This window comes from Nomascus leucogenys, chromosome 20 (assembly GCF_006542625.1).
Source record: "Nomascus leucogenys isolate Asia chromosome 20, Asia_NLE_v1, whole genome shotgun sequence".
NCBI classification, from domain to species: Eukaryota; Metazoa; Chordata; class Mammalia; order Primates; family Hylobatidae; genus Nomascus; species Nomascus leucogenys.
The window spans coordinates 47,101,115-47,121,684 of record NC_044400.1 but is presented as its reverse complement, the minus strand read 5'-3'; the positions used below and the strand labels follow the sequence as shown (position 1 = coordinate 47,121,684).

At 39.5% G+C, this 20,570-nt stretch overlaps 1 protein-coding gene across 7 annotated transcripts in view; it reads left to right on the top strand.

The window, feature by feature from the left end:
• Positions 1–51: 51 nt before the first annotated feature.
• Positions 52–20,570, top strand: part of WDR19 (WD repeat domain 19) — a 98,621-nt gene continuing 78,102 nt past the window's right edge. For 4 of the 7 annotated variants that reach the window (XR_004027209.1, XR_004027211.1, XR_004027210.1 and 1 more), the window contains exons 1-6: positions 130–212; positions 3,362–3,453; positions 4,156–4,221; positions 7,157–7,282; positions 12,046–12,161; positions 16,965–17,080. Coding sequence is in view for 3 of the 7 variants with exons in the window: in XM_030800836.1 (XP_030656696.1) it covers positions 207–212; positions 3,362–3,453; positions 4,156–4,221; positions 7,157–7,282; positions 12,046–12,161; positions 16,965–17,080 (522 nt within the window). In the remaining 4 variants the exon portion in view is untranslated. Of the gene's footprint in view, positions 213–3,361; positions 3,454–4,155; positions 4,222–7,156; positions 7,283–12,045; positions 12,162–16,964; positions 17,081–18,699; positions 18,774–20,570 lie in introns of those variants that run through there. The other 3 variants (XM_030800832.1, XM_030800834.1, XM_030800835.1) reach the window with 3 other exon arrangements.

Below are 20,570 nucleotides of genomic sequence, written 5' to 3'. Positions count from 1 at the left end.
TGTGATTCCACCCTCCGCCTCTCGCCCACTCTCGCAGAGGGCGGTGCGGTTGGCCCGGCCCCGCGAGGCACCGCCTTCCAATTAGCACTCGCCGATTGGTCGCTGCTCGCACGGTCTCCTGGGTGACGGGAACGCGATAGCCTGCTTGGTGGAGACCCGGTGCGCCTGCGTACTTCATAGTTCGCGTTAGCGGCTCGAGCCTGGAGATGAAGGTAAATAACTTACAAATCCCCAGGGTGGGGCGGGAAAACGCGGCTACTGGCCCTTGGTCGCTTTTAAAAGAGGATATCTCTCCCTCTCCCTTCTGAGTTCGTTGGAAATGAGGAAGAGAGAGAGGTGACCAGAGAGGGCGGGGGTGAAGTTGAAGGGACGAGGGAAAGGAAAGAAAATAGGAGGAGAGGAGAGGGCGGAGAGAGAGGCCTCTCGTTTTGGGGACTGCAGACGCCGTAGAAGCGGTGCAGAAAGTGGGAACCTCCCCCTGGCCGAAATGAGCGGACTGGATCTAAAGATACCCCAGCTTCGCACGCGGAAAGAACTGGTCGAGTTAACGCGTTTGGAGGGTCGCGGTGGAGTTGACTGGGTCGGGTTTCACGAGCTACCTCATTTCTTGGGGCTAAGCCTCTGGCAAGCCGCGCAGCTGCCCAGCGCCTTAAAAAGAATGAAAAGCCTCCTAAAGAATAACCTCAAAATGTATTACCTGTGACCAGTCCAATCACCTGCTAGCGAGTGTACATTATTGACGGGAAATCTGCACCCGAACACTCAGGTCTCACCTTCATGTGCCTCATTCTCTGCACGCACGGTTTCTAGGCTCTGGCTTCTTATTCACCCCACTTTCAGAGCAATCCCCCCTTGCTCTGCTCTGGCAAAGAAATGGAAGGCTTTTTTTTTTTTTTTTTTTTTTTTTTTTTACACAGAGTCTTGCTCTGTTACCCAGGCTGGAGTGCAGTGGCGCAATCTCTGCTCCCTGCAACCTCCACCTCTTGGGTTCAAGCGATTCTTCTGCCTCAGCCTCCCGAGTAGCTGGGACTACAGGCGCGTGCCACCACGCCCAGCTAATTTTTTGTATTTTTACTAGAGATGGGGTTTCACCGTGTTAGCCAGGATGCTGTCACTCTCCTGACTTCGTGATCCGCCGACCTCGGGCTCCCAAAGTGCTGGGATTACAGGCGTGAGCCACCGCGCCCGGCCGGAAGGCTCAATTTTAAAATTATTTTAGATGTCCTCATGCTTCTTCGTGGCTATTAGTGTAGAAATTGGAATTGACGGACTAGTAATCATAACTCCCATTTTTATTTCTAAAGCTCTTTACAATTTATGAAGTATTAGAAGTGAAGAGTTATTATTCATGATTTACAGTTGAGAATTTTTTGCTGGAGGCAATTTAAGCGACTTACTTAAAGCCCTACAGCTAATAAGCGACAAACAAAATTTAAATCTTGGTTTTTTGGTTGTGAAACTAGCAGTTTTTCCTCTGCACGGTATGTGGAGCATCTATAGAGCTCCACTGAAGAAAAATAATATGAGATCACAGCTAGAGGCAAGTCAGCCATTGAAGGTAATGAAATTCAAGTTTAAGGACGTCTCATTTGCATGAAGGAGTTCCAGGGTGAAATGGTCACAAAATTGCAAAAGTAAGATGCTTTTAAGTATTTTTTCTTCATGAGTTTCTTTATGCTCTATAAAACTTTTATGTCCCATGATCATAGCCCACCTCTACTTTCAATAGAGGGGAATTTCTTCTTTAGCATGTAAAATGCTCATTGGGACAGGGTATGGTGGCTCACGCCTGTAATCCCAGCACTTTGGGACGCCGAGACAGGTGGATCACTTGAGGTCAGGAGTTCGACACCAGCCTGGCCAACACGGTGAAACCCTGTCTCTACCAAAAATATTTTAAAAATTAGCCGGGCGTGGTAGCGTGTGCTTGTAATCCCAGCTATTTGGGAGGCTGAGGCAGGAGAATCGCTTGAACCCAGGAGGCGGAGGTTGCAGTGAGCCAAGATCGCCCCACTGCACTCCAGAGCCTGGGCGACAGAGCAAGACGCTGTCTAAAAAAAAATAAAAATAAAAAACCTCATTGCTTTGTGTTTGTTTGTTTGGTTGGTTGTTAATTTATTTATTTTGAGACGAAGTCTTGCTCTGTCACCCTGGCTGGAGTGCAGTGGCACCATCTCGGCTCACTGCAACCTCCACCTCCCAGGGTCAAGGGATTCTTGTGCCTCAGCCTCCCAAGTAGATGGGATTACAGGCGCGCACCACCATGCCCAGCTCATTTTTTGGTATTTTTAGTAGAGACGAGGCTTCACCATGTTGGCCAGGCGGTGTTTAATTTTGAGCATTGTAAGAGTTTTGTGTTGCTACACAGAGTAAGTCCCGTGTAATAGTATCTAAATTTCATATGCCTAGAAATGGGCATCATTGTTTAATCTACAATTTAACTTGAAATATAAATTTTTTCACCGAAACTTATATTCCTAAATGTTCTAGATCAACACTGTCTGATATAAATGTAATGTGAGCTAATGTAATTTCATATTTTTATTGACCATTAAAATTTTTTAAGAAAACAGGTAAAATTTATTTTAATAATATATTTTATCTTACCCAGTATATCAAAAATGTTATTTCAACATGTAATCAATATAAACATTAACAATGAGATAGTTTACATTCTTTTTTCAGTTGTTGAAATCTGATATACATTTTATATTTACAGCACAGCTAGGTTGGAATTACTTATATTCCAGGTCCTCAATAGCTACATGTGGTTTGTAGCTTCCATATTGGACATCACGTTTCTTGATTGTTTCAAGGAAAAGAAAGAGTTTTCAGTTGATAACACTATTCACCCAGTAGCCAAGTTAAACACTTAATGATGATGTAAATATAACTAATGAAACTAATAGAAGAAAATAATGTTGAAAGGAGTAAAGACATTTTGTGTTTTTATCATGTTTAAGATAGCAATTTTTGTTCAGTTTAATCACCAGGAATCCATGCCACACATAATTAACTGAATTCAGGCTTCAGTTATTTTAGTCTTTAACATCTACAAAACACTAAAATTACACATTTTTGTAAAATTAACATTCAGAAACGTTAAAAAGCCAAAAAAATTTAAAATAAAAGCTCTCCTATATCTTGAGATCTGTAATTTACCAAGTAGTTGTGTATGTTTAGTTGGTTGGTTGATTTTGTTTTATTTCTTTTGTTGTTAACTTCTAGAAAAGCTCTAACATAATCCTCACTATCCTGAATCCTATGAAAACATGGTTTTCATGACCATGTTTTGATATCTTTTTTGATCAACACTTGATTGTATGTTTTGAAAATGTTAAAAATTGTGTTTATTTTTTAGCGTATTTTCTCACTGCTAGAAAAGACTTGGCTTGGCGCACCAATACAGTTTGCCTGGCAAAAAACATCAGGAAACTACCTTGCAGTAACAGGGTAAGAAACCGATGAATGTTTTAAGCAGTGGTTGTATGCCCATGTAACCACACCATCTACTCAGTAGAAGTTTTTTTTGTTTTTTTTTTTTTAGACAGAGTCTAGCTTTGTTGCCCAGGATGGAGTGCAGTGGCATGATCTCGGCTTGCTGCAACCTCCACCTCCCAGGTTCAAGTGAACCGGGCCTCAGTAATTTTTGTGTAACAGTTATATGGTAGGAAAAGGAATATATTCATCTCCATTAACATCAAAGTTCATAGAACCTTTTCCCTGGTAATAACTTTTTATACAAATTATGAAACTATCAGGAGAAAACACTGAAATCACTTGGATGGCAGCTTTATATACATAGATAAATGAAACATTTAGGCCGGGTGCAGTGGCTCATGCCAATAATCCCAACACTTTGGGAGGCCAAGGCAGGCAGATCACTTGAGGCCAGGAGTTTGAGACCAGCCTGGCCAACATGGTGAAACGCCATCTCTACAAAAATACAAAAATTAGCCAGGTGTGGTGGCAGGCATCTGTAATCCCAGCTACTTAGGAGGCTGAGGCAGGAGAATCGCTTGAACCTAGGAGGTGGAGGTTGCAGTGAGCCAAGGTCACACCACTGCACTCCAGCCTGGGCAACAGAGGGAGACTCTGTCTCAAAAAAAAAAAAAAAAAAAGTAAATCATATCTTTATGTTCTGATTGCTTTCAGAGCTGATTATATTGTGAAAATCTTTGATCGCCATGGTCAAAAAAGAAGTGAAATTAACTTACCTGGGTAAGTACAGAAGTAGATTTTAAAAAACCTGTCAAGCTTTGTTGCCTAAAAGATTAAAAAAGTACTGCCTTAAAATTATAATCAAATAGAATCTTTTGCTTCTTCCATTTGCAAAGGGATTTGTTTTTTTAGCCATAAGTAGTTATGAAATATGTAGAGATATAGCATGAATTAGAGTTTCTATCTATAAACACCTGTATACTCACAGAGAAGCCTTACGGCAGGATTATAAATCAGACTATGTGAAAGAATTAGAGTCTACACGAAAGAATTCTTTTAAATTATAAACAAGTCTTAGTATTTGTATAGGCAGATAAGATAAACCTGTATGTACTTTAGTTTTCCATCTCTAATAAATTGTTGGAAAATAGTGACTTTCCACATAACTTTGTAAAGGATGAAGGCTTTATCCATTTTCAGGAAATCATTCTACATTATACTAAGCATGATTGAAGCATTCTTAATGATTCAGTGTAATCACTACCTATATTAGTTATTCTACTGATGGTCTCGGTGGTTATTAAGATGTATAAAGGCTGTGTGTGGTGGTTCATGCCTGTAATCCCAGCACTTTGGGAGGCCGAGGCAGGTGGATCATGAGGTCAGGAGATGGAGACCATCCTGGCTAACACGGTCAAACCTCGTCTCTACTAAAAATACAAAAAAGTAGCTGGACGTGGTGGCATGCGCCTGTAGTCCCAGCTACTTGGGAGGCTGAGGCAGGAGAATCGCTTGAACCCGGAAGGTGGAGGTTGCAGTGAGCCAAGATTGTGCTGCTGTACTCCAGCCTAGGTGACAGAATGAGACTCCGTCTCAAAAAAAAAAAAAAAAAAAAGATGTATAGAGTCCCTCACCTAAACTGACTTATGCTGCTGTGCTTTTAAAATTCATGTTTCTTTCTATAGTTTATTGACCATTTTTGAAAATCAGGTTTTACTTCTCTTGGTCTCTAACAGCCTTTCCTACCTCCTGCCCTGCCCCACCCACCTAATGCTATCATTTTGGCATTTTCCGTTAACTCGCTTAATTGTGGCTTCTGGTTTCTGTATTCCTGGAAACAGATCAAAAAGCTATAATTATATGTGAAATGAAAGAAGGCACTCAGTAAAAATTGTCTTGGAGTAAATTGCATGAGCTTTATTGTGTGATCTCTGTGACATCTATTTCTGTTACATAATGGTCTCATTTCTTCTGGATTGTTTTGCTGTATTCATAATAGTGGAATTTGACTGACAGAGGATCCCCAGATAAGGAAAATGCTGTTAAATACACAATCTTTAATTAGCAAATGATTTTGTCCATAATTTGAAAGCTTCCCTCTTCCATACTCCCCAAATCTCTGAATATATTTTAGAAAATGAAGATCCTAAAACATATTTCAACATTTTGAAAAATAAAATAATTGAAGTAATTCCCAACTGTCTTAAATATAAATCAAAATATGGGTTATTTAATACCCAAGAATGAAAAATAACATCACAGAAGAAAAAGTAAATGTTTTTATTAAGGATTTAAGAAATTGTAAAGTTTTTTATAGTACACATTTGGTTATTTAATACCAAGATGAAAAATATTTAATACCAAGATGAAAAATAACATCAGAGAAGAAAAGGTAAATATTTTTATTAAGGATTTAAGAAATTGTAAAGTTTTTTATAATACACATTTTGGAATAATAGCAAGAATCATGTTAAATAGACCATTTCCTATTTGTAACTACGTTGTTACCTTAATCAAATTACTCTCCTTATTTTCCATCAAGATATAAAATGAAAATAATGACCAGGCACAGGGGCTAACACCTGTAATCCTAGTACTTTAGGAGACTGAGGCAGAGGATCTCTTAAGCCCTAGAATTCGAGGTTATAGTGAACTATAATCATTTGAGCCCAGGAGTGCGAGGTTATAGCCAAGTATAATCGCACCACTGCACTCCAGCCTGGGCAGCAGAGTCAGACCTCGTCTCAAAAAAAAAAAAAGAAAAGAAAATAACATTTCTTATTCACCACTTTAGAATTCTATCTTTCCCTTTTTTACAATCCTATATCTACCCAATCACTCAATTTATCTAGCTATAACTTTGCTGCTTTTCTTTTTTTGAAACAGGGTCTCTCTGTGTCTCCCAAGCTGGAGTGCAGTGGCACAAACATGGCTCACTGCAGCCTTGACCTCCCGGGCTCAAGTAATCTTCCCACTTCAGCCTCCTGAGTAGCTGAGTAGCATGTGCATGCCACCACGCCCAGCTCATTTTTTTTTTCTTTTTTTTTGGTAGAGATGGGACCTTGCCGTGTTGCTCAGGCTGGAGTGCAGTGGCACGATCTTGGCTCACTGCAACCTCTGCCTCCCAGGTTCAAGCGATTCTCCTGCCTCAGCCTCCCAAGTAGCTGGGATTACAGGCATGCACCACATGTTGGTCAGGCTGGTCCCGAACTCCTGACCTCAGGTGATCCGCCTGCCTCAGCCTCCCAAAGTGCTGGGATTACAGGTGTAAGCCACTGCGCCCAGCCACTTTGTTTCTTATCAATACCTTCTTTTCCTCTCTGTCAATCTAAAATAATCTTTCAAAAGTTGATCATACAATTATGTCTTGATTCCAGATGTGATTCATTTGTAAAGGTGCGTGGTGAGTTTGTTTTATCAAAAGGCAGAGTTCCTTATAGGATTTAAGAAAATCTGCTACCTTAAGTATGATTATATTTAATGTAGTATATGAAAATGATATTAAAAGTAAGATTTAAAATTTTACCATCCCCTCAACCACAGCAAAAAATTGAAGTTAATATTACCCATGCAGTGAATAATGAGTTGTATTTCTCACTTTAGAGAGTTTATTATCTGTTCAAAATAGATTGAATAATCTTGTTATAGACAAAAATCACATAGTGATTTTACTTTAAAAAAATGTATAGTAATATTTTGCTCTCTTTTTTAAAAGTAACTGTGTTGCCATGGATTGGGATAAAGATGGAGATGTCCTAGCAGTGATTGCTGAGAAATCTAGCTGCATTTATCTTTGGGATGCCAACACAAATAAGACCAGCCAGTTAGACAATGGCATGAGGTAAGATAACTTTTTAATTTTTTAAAGCTTCACTTAGAAACATGAATATTTGTAGGTTTGGTGCTAATAATTCTTTACTACTTTCATTTTAAAGATTCCTCAATTAGTTATTTTCTTAGAAAAGGATTATTTTTGTTATTGTTACCCAATTAGAATGAAATTGTTATAACTGTGAAATATAAATAGCTTCTTAAAAAGTTGCTTTCAGTGGAACAGACTAAGAAGTACAGACATGAGACAAAATATATATGGGAAAATCCAGAGATGGGCTTGACCATAGGCATGGCTGAATCTAGGAGTTATAATGGTGCAATCAAGACTTTTTCTCCATCTCTCAGCTCCTCTTTTCTCCATATTGACTTCATTCTAAATCAGATTCTCACCCACGACTACTGGTAGCTATCAGTGTGTATCATTCTTCACAGCAAGTCATGCCAGAGAAAAGGGCATGTGCCTTGACATCACCAGAGCCCATTCAGTTCCGCAAAAGGTCTCTGAGTGGAGCAGGCAGGGCCATGGATTGGTACTCCCACCAAGTGAAAGGAAGGGCGAAGGGCAGGGCAGTTCCCAAATGGAAAAAAATCTTGGGCAGACAGAATAAATGACAGATATCTGCTAAAATAGAAACCAGTTTCCAATATGGAAAAGAAAAACTTGTCAGCATTTCCAACTAAAACTTTGCCATTTTGACCTTGGACAAGTTGCTTAACCCATCTCCAAGCCTCAGTTTCTTCATCTGTATGACATGGGTATAACATGCTTCATGGCTTCATGTACCCCTCATGTGGGGAGGAAGAGATCATATACATGTTATGAGACCAGACTGTAAGTTTTCAAGTTACTTACTAAGGAATAACTGAACCCAGAGAAAGCAAGGCAGTCATGTAGCGCAGGACCAGATACAACCTAGTGAGTGCAGTGCCTTTGACCCTCCAAAGTGACTGTTGAGGCAAGTAGCTGCAGAAGATACTGTCTACCAATGTAGTCTTCCTGAGTCTAAGAACCTTCATTTCTTGCTCTCTCCTCTTACACTTTGGGTTTATTTCACTTTTCAGAAAGATTTCGTATACTCTCTGTGCTTCCATTCAAGGGAATGTTTAATAAACTTCAAGTACTGGTTCTTGAGCCAAATTCAGCAACAGTAAGGCCATGTTCTCACGCAGAGAAAAGTGCATAATTAATCCCCTGGTGTTTCTAACTGGTCTATCTCTCCCTCCAGCTCTCTATCTTCCTACAGTGTCTGTTTCTCCACATCATCTCAGGATTGTTGTGATGTTTAAATATATGTCACGACCAGGCATAAAATTAAGACCCAAGTAAATGGTAGATGTTATCGTAATTGTCATTAAAATAAAATTAAGGTTGCTTTACTGTTGATGTTTATATTTAATGTCTAAAGGACTTTTGTATATACAAAAGCATACCCACTATTGTTTGTTCTTTATTCAAAGGCCAATCTGTTACACTAGCCAGTTATTAAACAAAACTTTGAACATCAATTTTTCTTAAGTATTTTTATTTAAGAAGGTCCTGTTGTACATAGCCACCTTGCTTCCTCTGGGTTAAGTTATTCCTTAGTAAATAAATGCTTTTAAGCAATTTAGGTTTTATAAAATTTATCTGAAGTGAGTCTTTTGAGCACTTCAAACACCTTAAATAGTACCCAAAACCTATCCAAATGTAATTATCACAAAACTTACTGTGGTGCCACTTAACTAAAAATGTATTAATTCAATGAGCTGAATTCATTTATTTTTGCTATATATGCATTTATACTTTTTTAGGATTATAGCAGTATTTACTGTGCTCCTGCCTAGGCCTAACAGAAGTAGTCATTTAATTATGTAACTGGGATATAGCCATTTCTTTCCAGAAAAAACCCTATATGTAACATCTGCTTCATCAACCAATTCATTCTTGGATGGATCACAGAATATGGTTGCTTCTCCCAAGGCAATTTGGACCTGAGTACTAGGTATCCTACTCAGTGTCTTTTTAAATTGACCTTCAGTTGTTGTATTAGTAAAATTCTTTTAAGCCCATGCCTTATACATAGGTTGCAATTTTTTGTAACCTGTACATTTCCCTAGGATAATATATTCTTTAAATTTTGCTTGGCCAGAGATACATGTGATTGTTATATGTTGTCCTGATCCAATGGCATTATTGGAAATTTACATATGCTTTAGTAGCATATTGTAATTTGCAAGGGTTTCTACAGGCCTTATATTCTAAGAGAAGAGGGATGGAGTCTGTTCAGTTAGCTCTTCTTTTGAGGACATTTGATTACTTGATCTTCTTAGAACACGTTACTTAACACTTTCTTTCTAGTTAGTTGTTGTGTAACTGTCAGTGCTGATAAACTATTGAATGGACTGTTATATTTATTTTATTATATATGATCACTGTTGCTGATCAGATCTTGTTCTTGTTATACAGTTCTTTTCTCTGATACTATTTTTAGCTCATGCAAAATTATTTTTATTCGTATTTTCTTTGAAGGAGTCTCCAAGACAGGATTAACTGTGTAAGAGATTTCTTACAGGAAATGCCTATGAGGGAACATAGAGAGGTTAGGAGAAGAGATTGGAAGAGCTGTCAGACCTCAGTGCATGTCTGACCCTTATAAATGAGAGAAGGAAAGAAGTAAGGTTGGGAAGAAGCATCTTAAATTGTAGCACAGTTTTTTTGTTTTTTTTTTTTTTTGGAATGGAGTCTCCCTCTGTTGTCCAGGTTGGAGTGCAGTGGCACGATCTTGGCTCACTGCAACCTCCGCCTCCCAGGTCAAAGCGATTCTCCTGCCTCAGCCTCCCAAGTAGCTGGATGCCCACCACCATGCCCAGCTAAATTTTGTATTTATAGTAGAGATGGGGTTTCACCATGTTGGCCAGGCTGGTCTTGAACTCCTGACCTCAGATGATCTGCCCACCTCAGCCTCCCAAAGTGCTGGGATTATAGGCATGAGCCACCGTGCCCAGCCCATTAAATTGTAGCACAGTTCTAATTAAGAAAGTTCAGCTAGGTCTGTGGGGAGTCTTTGGGCAAAAGTTACCTGTCAAAGGAGTTCTGCCCAGGAATGGGCCCAGCAGTTATCCCTCCCTCACTCAGTCATTGTCTGGGAGCAGCCCATGAGAAAGCACAGCCCAGCTCCTTGAGGTGATGGATTCCAAAGCCTAGCAGTTGGGGCTCGTGGCCAGTTACACTTTCTGCAGACAGAGGGAAATCTGAGAGGCACATTATTGCAGCTACGGCATCTACTTAAAAAAAGGAAAAAGAGATTAAAATGCATATTTATCTTTTATAAAATAGATACTTAATAGAAGAACCTAGCAGCCTGGTATGTTACTACTCCCTTACTTGCTAAAATTAATTTTCTTTCTTTTTTTTTTTTTTTTTTTTGAGACAGAGTCTCGCTCTGTCACCCAGGTTGGAGTACAGTGGCGCAATCTCAGCTCACTGCAACCTCCGCCTCCCGGGTTCAAGCGATTCTTCTGCCTAAGCCTCCTGAGTAGCTGGGACTACAGGTGCATGCCACTACACCTGGCTAATTTTTGTATTTTTAGTAGAGACGGGTTTCACCATATTGGCCAGGCTGGTCTAGAACTCCTGACCTTGTGATCCGTCCACCTCAGCCTCCCAAAGTGCTGGGATGACAGGCGTGAGTCACCATGCCTATCTTAAAATTAATTTTTTAACTAAACGTTTTATTGTATGCTTCTTACAACTAATTTTTCCACATACTTTAAATTATTTTTTCTCTTCCAAGTAACATCATGATTTTACGACGTTTCACAAACTCAACTTGTATCAAATAAGTATGTAATTTTTAATCCTCAAATTATCCTAATTTAGCCAGAGGAAACCTCTTTAAACTTACTCTTTTGTCCTTTTATCACTGCCCTCAACATTCTTGGAAGCAGTGCTGCTTTCTGAAAACCATACCATGGTCTGTCAGCGGTGCTCAAAGTTTAGCTGCATCAGAATCCCCTGGAGGGCTTATGAAAACACTGGTAGCTGGGTGCCACTTTCAGAGTTGCTCGGTCAGTATGTCTGGGCTGGGGTCTGAGAACTGGCATTTCTCACAAGTTCCCAGATGATGCTGCTGGTTCTGATTTCAAATTTCGAAAACCACTGTTCTTGACTCATTGTGATTTCTTTTCTCAATATGTGGAAAGAGGTACTCTCCAAGAAGTTCTGCTTCCCCTTAGTAGGGAACTGTATAACACTTCAACCTCATGAATCCTAGAATGCATGTCAGAACTGGTGGTGGGCAAAAGTGTTTTCTACCTGCTTTTGAGCTACTTTTAATAGTGACGGAGCTGGAAAAGATACATCATTTTTAAAGTCACGAATTCCCAGTGGTTTTTACCATTTAATATATTATGTTATGGGGTGCCACTTTTTTAAAGTATGAGGTTTCACCATCCATTAATATTTCTGTAAGCACATTTAGAGCTAAAATTATCGTTAATAGACAAATTAATAAATATCATAGGTCATCTCATGAATTTTGAGGTCCCATCGTAACTGAATTGAAGTCTACATTAATTATACTTTTGTATTTTGAGTCTAACTGACCCTAAGATCAACCTGTAGCATCTCCAAAATATCTTCAGCATTTAGTCTTTGTCCTAAAGCATTAAGTTGTATTTTGTACTTTGGCTTCTAAGTAGATGTTAAAATTATCCATGGAGTACTTTTTTAAAGGACTGTTTAGAGGTTATGATCTGAATTGTTTAGTAATTTATATCTTAATGTTACAGGGATCAAATGTCTTTCCTTCTTTGGTCAAAAGTTGGAAGTTTCCTGGCTGTTGGAACTGTTAAAGGAAATTTGCTTATTTATAATCGTCAGACATCTCGAAAGATTCCTGTCCTTGGTAGGTGATAGCTGGAAACAGTGCTAAATATTTGAGATGCTCTACCTAAATGCAAATTCTGCTGCCTCAGGTTTCCCTGATCTTGCAAGGGAAATTTTGCAGTACAAACCCCCTCCCTATGTCCCCCACAAGTCTTACATTTAGCTAAACGTGAAGATCCCTCTTCACTGCTTACTAAGAACTTCCCAGGGTACATAGAATAGATTGAGTTAAAGTCAGGCTGTGCCTTCTGCATCAGGACATTAACAGCATGGCTTCCATTTGTCCTTTCTCACCCAGACTGTACCTCTGGACAAGGAATAGCTCATATACATGTGAACACATTTTGATAATATGTGCTATTTTTGTTATTAATTTTAGTTAACTTAGTTGCATTATAATATGTGGTAATTTTAGCCCACATAGTAGGCAGATTAAAACATTTACTGCTTGGGTCCGTGGTGGCTCACGCCTGTAATCCCAGCACTTTGGGAAGCCAAGGTGGGTGGATCACGAGGTCAGGAGTTCAAGACCAGCCTGGCCAAGATGGTGAAACCCCGTCTCTACTAAAAATACAAAAAATTAGCCGGGCGCAGTGGCAGCCACCTGTAATCCCAGCTACTCGGGAGGCTGAGGCAGGAGAATCGCTTGAACTTGGAGGGTGGAGGTTGCAGTGAGCAGAGATCGCATCACTGCACTCCAGCCTGAGCAACAGAGTGAGACTTCATCTCAAAAAAAACAAAAAACAAAACAAAAAAAACATGTACTGCTTGGATAGAATATATCAAGATTTCTAATCCTGACCCCTTAACCTTTTCCAAATCCTAGTTAAATCTAGATGTGGACTATGAGTTCCATTTGCCTCAGGATATGCAGCTGGAGGGTGTTTTTATGTCCCTCCTTGTTTGATCTTCTTGTTTTGGCTCTTTGATTCTCCCAACCTCTGGCCACTTGACATCTGCCCTCTGAATAGCCAAGAAGAAACATCTATTCTTGTCAATTATTGTAACATCATTATGATGAATGGTAGAACCTAGTGGGCTTAATTGCATCCAGGTGGCCAGGAAAAGTATAACTTACTGTTAATAAAGGAATTACACTCTGGAGATAGTGGCACCCACAGATACTTGAGAAAGTGCCCTTCCATTCAAGACAATCATTTCAAATTATTTTTACATATACGTATCCCTTTAATGTTAACATTAATTTTGGGTGCTATAGCTAAACATTAATGTCATTGAACTATTTGAAAAGTTAAACTAAAATTTTTAAAGTTACAAATAACTTTAGTTTGTCTATTAACTGTTATTATTGGTGTTAAGACTAACTTGATTTCTGAGCACTGGAATCAAAAGGGCTTTGAGGTATATAAGGAGGAGGAGGAAGAAGAGATTTTCTTCTCCCTTTCTTGGGTATAGAAAGATGTCTTTGGCATCTTCCTACTTGTCTTTGTGTAGTCTTTTCCCCTTCCTAATGCCTATTTCTTTGGACCCCCAGTTCCATTTAACACCCAAGTCCCTTAATCTATGATTAGCAAAATCTCTATAGCCCCAGTCTCTTCTCTGAATATTTCCTTCACTTTGGTGCTCTGGTCTCCTGATGTGAAATACTGTCTATATCCTGAAAACTCCCAAATTTATATCTTTTCCACACTGTAGACTCATACCTCCAACTGCTTACTCAACATCTTCAATGAGGTGTCTAGTATACACTTCAAATTTAGTATCTCCAAAACCTTCTTCACTCACAGCTTTTCCTTCCACCATTGTTGACATTCCATTCTTCCAAATCATTAGGCCAATGTTTAGGGCCATCCTTGACTCTTTTCTTTCTCGTACTCTCCATATCTAATTTGTCAGAAAATCTTATAGACTCAACCTCCAAATATCTCCAGAATCCAGCCTGTCTCACCATCTCTACTGCTGCCACCATGGTGTGGTCTCAAACATTTTCTACCTTAATTTCTGCAGTCTCCTCTTTACTGGCCTCTCCACTTCAACTATTGCCCCACTCTAGAATCTTCTCAACCCAGAGGCCAGAATGAGCCCTCTGCTCAGAACTCTTCAGTGGTTTCCCTCTCACCCAGAATCAAAGCAAAAGGCCTTAAAATGGCCAGAACAAATTTTCCACAATCTGGCCTTTGCAACCTCTCTGACCCCATCTCATGTTCTTCCCTCCTCATTTGTCTGCTCCAACCACACTGTCCTTGCTGAGCCTCTAACACACCAGGCAAACTCCTGCCTCAGGGTCTACTCACTTAAACCATTCATTTAATACCTGCTTTCTGCATAGGTACTGTATTAGATTCTATGAGGGTACGAAGAATAAAATGAATGTGGTCTCTGCTCTCAGTAACAGCTAAAATAGCTGACACTTTCATAGCATATGTACCTTGCACTTTGGTCAGCGCTTTAATTCAACTGATCCTCAACCCTATGAGAGGTCCTACAATTATTCCCAATTTATGGATGAAGTGAGTAAGGAATAGAAAGGTTGGCTGGGCATGGTGGCTCATCCCTGTAATTCCAGCATTTTGGAAGGCCGAGGCAGGCGGGTCACTTGAGGTCAGGAGTTCAAAACCAGCCTGGCCAACATGGTGAAACCCCGTCTCTACAAAAAATACAAAAAAATTAACCGGGTGTGGTAGTGGGCTCCTGTAATCCCAGCTACTTGGGAGGCTGAGGCAGGAGAATTGCTTGAACCCAGGAGGCAGAAGCTGCAGTGAGCTGAGAAGGTTACACCACTGCACTCCAGCCTGGGAAACAGAGCAAGACTCCAACTCAAAAAAAAAAAAGAAAAGAAAGGTTAAGTAACTTACACAAGGTTTTTTCAGTAGGTAGTGGAGCTAAGATTCAAAGCTAGGCAGTCTGGCTCCAGAATCTATACACTTAACTATTCTTCTCATTAGTAGAATTACCCTTGGGACTCTTGAGGATTTACCTATCCCAAGACCTTCAGAAATGCCCATAGTGTCAAGCGTCTGATTTCCCCGAAAAAAAAAATATAGTTTTTGCACTGACTGGAAAGCTCAATGAAAAAGCTTCCCAATAGTTAGTGGCTATCTGATATTACTCGTTAGCATAGTTATACAGTTCTTAACACAAGTCTTACTGGGGTGCATTCAAACAGGTGCATCAGTATTATCATAAATTATTCTATATCTTTTAGTTGTTACTGTTTTTGTTTTTCTGAGAGATAAGGTCTTGCTCTGTCACCCAGGCCAGAGTGCAGTGGTGGGATTACGGCTCACTGCAGCCTCAATCTCCTAGGCTCAAGCAGTGCTCCCACCTCAGCTTCCCGAGTAGCTGGGACTACGGGCGTGTGCCACCAGACTTGGCTAATTTTTTTTCTTTAATTTTTGTAGAGATGAAGTCTCACTATGTTGCCTAGGCTGGTCTTGAACTCCTGGGCTCATGTAATCCTCCCACCTCAGCTTCCCAAAGTGCTGGGATTATAGGCATGAGCCACTGTGCCTGGCCTCTTTTAGTTATATATGAACAGTTAAACTGCGAATGTTAAATCTGCTTATGTCAAAGGTATACCACACCATGAAGCCGAATATAAGTAAAGTTAACTTCAGTGCTCTGGAATTTACTTCTCTTAAGACATTAACGGCCGGGCATGGTGGCTAACGCCTGTAATCCCAGCACTTTGGGAGGCCGAGGCGGGCGGATCACAAGGTCAGGAGATTGAGACCATCCTGGCTAACATAGTGAAACCCCGTCTCTACTAAAAATGCAAAAAAAAAATTAGCTGGGCTTGGTGGTGGGCGCCTGTAGTCCCCGCTACTGGGGAGGCTGAGGCAGGAGAATGGCGTGAACCCGGGAGGCGGAGCTTGCAGTGAGCCAAGATCGTGCCACTGCACTCCAGCCTGGGCGACAGAGCAAGACTCCGTCTCAAAAAAAAAAAAAAGACATTAACTTTGGAGCCAGGCACGGTGGCTCACGCCTGTAATCCCAGCACGGTGGGAGGCCAAGACGAGTGCACCGCTTGAGCTTCAGAGTGGGAGACCAACTTGGGCAACAAAGTGAAACCACATCTCTACAAAAAATACAAAAATGGCCAGGTGCGGTGGCTCACGCCTGTAATCCCAGCACTTTGGGAGGCCAAGGCAGGCAGATCACCTGAGGTCAGGAGTTCAAGACCAGCCTGGCCAACATGGTGAAATGCTGTCTCTACTAAAAATATAAAAATTAGTTGGGTGTGTTGGCACGCCTGTAGTCCCAGTTACTTGGGAGGCTGAGGCAGAAGAATTGCTTGAACCTGGGAGGCAAAGGTTGCAATGAGCCAAGATCACACCGCTGTACTCCAGCCTGGGCAAGAGTGAGACTCTGTCTCAAAAAAAAAAAAAAAGAATTAGCTGGGTGTGGTGGCGTGTGCCTATAGTCCCAGCTACCTGGGACCTGAGTTGGGAGGATGGCTTGAGCCTGGGAAGCAGAGGTTGCAGTGAGCTGAGATCACACCACTGCACTCTAGCCTGGATGACAGAGCCAGAACCTGTCTCAAAAAAGAAAAAAAGACATTATCTTTGCAGGTTTGGTTATATGATAAACGAAGAAATCTTGTCAAGGAGCAGAATATCTTTTTACATTAGGGCCCCTGTGCTTATATCCAGATAAAAATTTGGAAAACAGTAATGCCTTTATATGCCATTATTTTGATACCTTGGTAATAAACTGTTTAAAATAAGATTGCTTAGACATTAACTGCTTTGATGAAATTCTAAATTCTTGTCTGTTTAATCTCTTGGTATATTCAGATTGGCATCACAGATTTTTTTTCTTTGAGAAATCCACGTCTGTATAAAAATCATCTCTTTTTCAGGAAAACATACTAAGAGAATCACTTGTGGATGTTGGAATGCAGAAAATCTGCTTGCTTTAGGTGGTGAAGATAAAATGATTACAGTTAGTAATCAGGAAGGTGACACAATAAGACAGGTAATACAGTAACGTCTCTTTGGTCTGATATATTCAAGCTTTCCCCCTGAATAAATAGTTTGTCTATCAAACTAATTTATACAATTTTTAAAAATCTATATGTGAGGTATATGTGTGTGTGTGTGTGTGTATACACGATAACTTCAAAAACCTTTCTATTTATGTGTCAGAACATTTTTCTTTGATTTGAATATGTTATCCAAATATCCTCTTTGTATATTTCCCTTTGGTATTAACATGGATGATCAGCTCTGTGGTTCTAGTCAGACAGTGTATTTATGAAATAACTCTTATATATGGATATTTATAATACAAATGTTAATAACTGGTAGATCTTGAACTCAGAGTCAAATCTGCCTGATTCTAAAGCCCATACCTTTAACTGATAAATTGCTTCTAAACTAATCCTAATGGAATTTAATTTTAAGATTAAATTTTTCTACTATTCACATTTCTCAAGATTGATTAGCTCTTTCAGAGGCTCCCTCCTTATGGGAATTTGTATCACCAGTAGCTACATAATGTGACCAGTGGGAAAATTTCACTTTGGACTACTGCTTATGATTTAGTATTGCTACAGCAATATTGACTAACACATTCTTTGAATACCTGCTAGGCACATGGCACTGTGCTATATACTATAGAAAGAATATGAAATATGGCTCTGTGTTAGCCAATCTATTGCTGCATAACAAATTAACCGTTAATCAAAATGTAGAAGCTTAAAACAACAGTTACTATTTCATGGTTTTGTGGATGAGGAATTTAGATGCAGCTTATCTGGGTGTCTCTGCCTTAAAGTCTCTACAAGGCTGCAATCGTGTTGTCAGACAGGGCTGCAGTTTCATGTGAAGGCTCAATAGGGAGAAAATCTGCCTCCAAGCTCACTCACATGGGTGTTGACAGGGTTCATTTCCTTACAGATTGTTAGATTCAGGGCTTCAGTTTCTCTCCCGCTATTCACTGGAAGCCTTCCTCACTTCCTTGCCACATGGATCTCTCCATAGAGTGCCTCACAACACAGCGCTGGCGATAGAATGGAAGCAGCCATTCAAGACTGAAGCTGCGTCTCTTTATAACCTAATCACAGAGTCACTTTTGCCATATTCTGTTGTGAACTACAAGGTATAGCCCACAAAAGGTAGGGCAGGGATGGGAACCACACAGGCATAAAACCAGAAAGTGGGGATCATTGTGGGCCATCTTAGTGGCTGCTGATCACAGGGCCCCACTCTTAAGAAGACATTACTAATATTATAAAACACACATGGCCTTATTGATTAATTGTCACATTTTGTGCTACAGCTTACCTGTCCTACAACATTTGGGAGATAGAGGAGATCAGTGAAAGTTTGATTGTGAGTCTTTCAAAGATAGAAGGCTATCTGAATCAGTCAGGGTATAGACTAAACTGTTGGGACAGAGAGACCTAAAACTTCAGGGGCTGGAAGAATATGATAGTATGGGTCGGGGCGGGGGGTTTCCTCTCTCTCTTTTTCTCATGCAACAGAGAGACAAAGTCACCTACGTACCCCTGCTTTACTAAATTGTACAGAGTCTCAGGTTCCTTCCATCTTACTGCTCTGCCATTTTCTGGAGTATTGTACCCTCATCTCTGCATGACTGAAGCTAGAGTACCAGGATTACATCTGCATTTCAGCTCCAGGGAAAGGACAAAGAGAAGAAATAGAGTGTAAGAAATTTGTAAAGGACTTGATCTGGAAGATGCATTTATTATTTCCCTTCATGTCATATGACTAGAACCTAGTCATATGGCCAAATCTACCTGCTCCCAGGAAAGCTGCAATTTTAGTCCAGCTAGTTGACTATGTACCTTGCTAAAACTTATTTTAGTAGATAGTGCAAAACATCTACTCATTCAGTACAAGCAGAACAGCAAGGAAGAACTACAGCTTGTTCATGGGTTGTTCAAGCCTGGACTAACTGAAGATATAGGTTTTGATTGGGAATTTTTAGAAAATAGGGCTGAAGAAGAAAGTCGACTCCTGTATCTGTTTCAATCATTCTATTTTCAATGCCCTTTAGAAATAGAATGGTAGATATGGTATAAATGCTACAACTCCCCTCTCTTGTGCCCATATCAGACATTACCAATAGATAGTGGATTTTTTTCCCTCCACTGAATCAAAATATGGCCTTAGAATATTTTTTCCGTATAGCATTCCAGGAAGTCACTACAATTCAACCATTATTTACATACAAGATAACTGTTTTTCATTTCTAATCCTTAAGAAGTCTGCTTCCAAAATTAGACATACTACTTAAGCTGCCATGTAGTAAGCAAAATATACATTATAAGTGTTGCTTTGTTTGGTGTTTTTTCTTAATAGTTTTAACTTTGGCGTTCTGAAGATCACTATGGTATCACTTGTATGGATTTATTTTTATTTATCCTGCTCAGGATTTGTCTTGCTTCCTGAATCTGAAGATTGCTATCCTTTGTCAATTCAGGAAAATTCATAGTCATTATCTCTTTGAATATTACTTCTTGCCCTTTCTATTCTGTTTTTTGGGAGCGTCTGTTAGATAGCTGTTGGACCTTCTTATGTCTCTTAATCTCTCCTTTTCATAGTTTTATCTTTTTATCACTCTGCAACCTTTTGGATGATTTCCTCATATTAGTTCACATATTCTTTCTTCAAATTTGTCTAATCATCTGTCTATACCATTGAGTTTTTTTATTTTAATGACTCCTCGTTTTTAGAAAGCACTTTGTAGTTCTTTTAAAAATCCACTTGAAATACATGAATAGACAGTTCACACAAAAATATATAAAAAATGGCTGTCATACATATGAAAAAAATTTCAAAGTTACTCATAATTAAATAACTACAAATTAAAGCCACACTGAAATACCATTTTTCACCTATCAGGGTGGCAAAATTATATAAAATATGACAACATATTCTGTTGGTGAAACTGTAGATAAAATTAGTATGTCCCTTCTGGAGGAAAATTTGGAAATAGCTAACAAAACTACATCTGTACGTACTTTTTGACCTAACAATACCATTTCTAGGGTTCTACCCTTCAGATACACGTCCTGTAATACAAAAGTACATATGCACTTAAAAAAAAACTGCCTGAACTTAAAAAATTCTTTTCTCATATTTAAGAGTTCTTTTACAGCTTTAGTCATTTTTAAAATATTTATTTTATAATTTCTCTCTCTGATAATTCTATTATTTTTATATCTGCTAACTCCTTCTCTTCATGCATTGTTTCTTTACAAGCTTTATAATTTTGAATTATGAGCTCATCTTTAGCAAGGTTTATGTGTGGAAATTTTTTAAAACCTTGGTAGAGGTTCTGGGTTAGTTTTTTCCAAAACTGCAGGGATAGTATGAACCTGGATACTTCCATATTTTATGTTAATTTCTCATCTTGGGAGCTCCCAAATGACCCAGCATACACATTTGAACCTCAGACTATAATGAGAATAGGAAGGGAGGTCTTTAATGAAATCCTT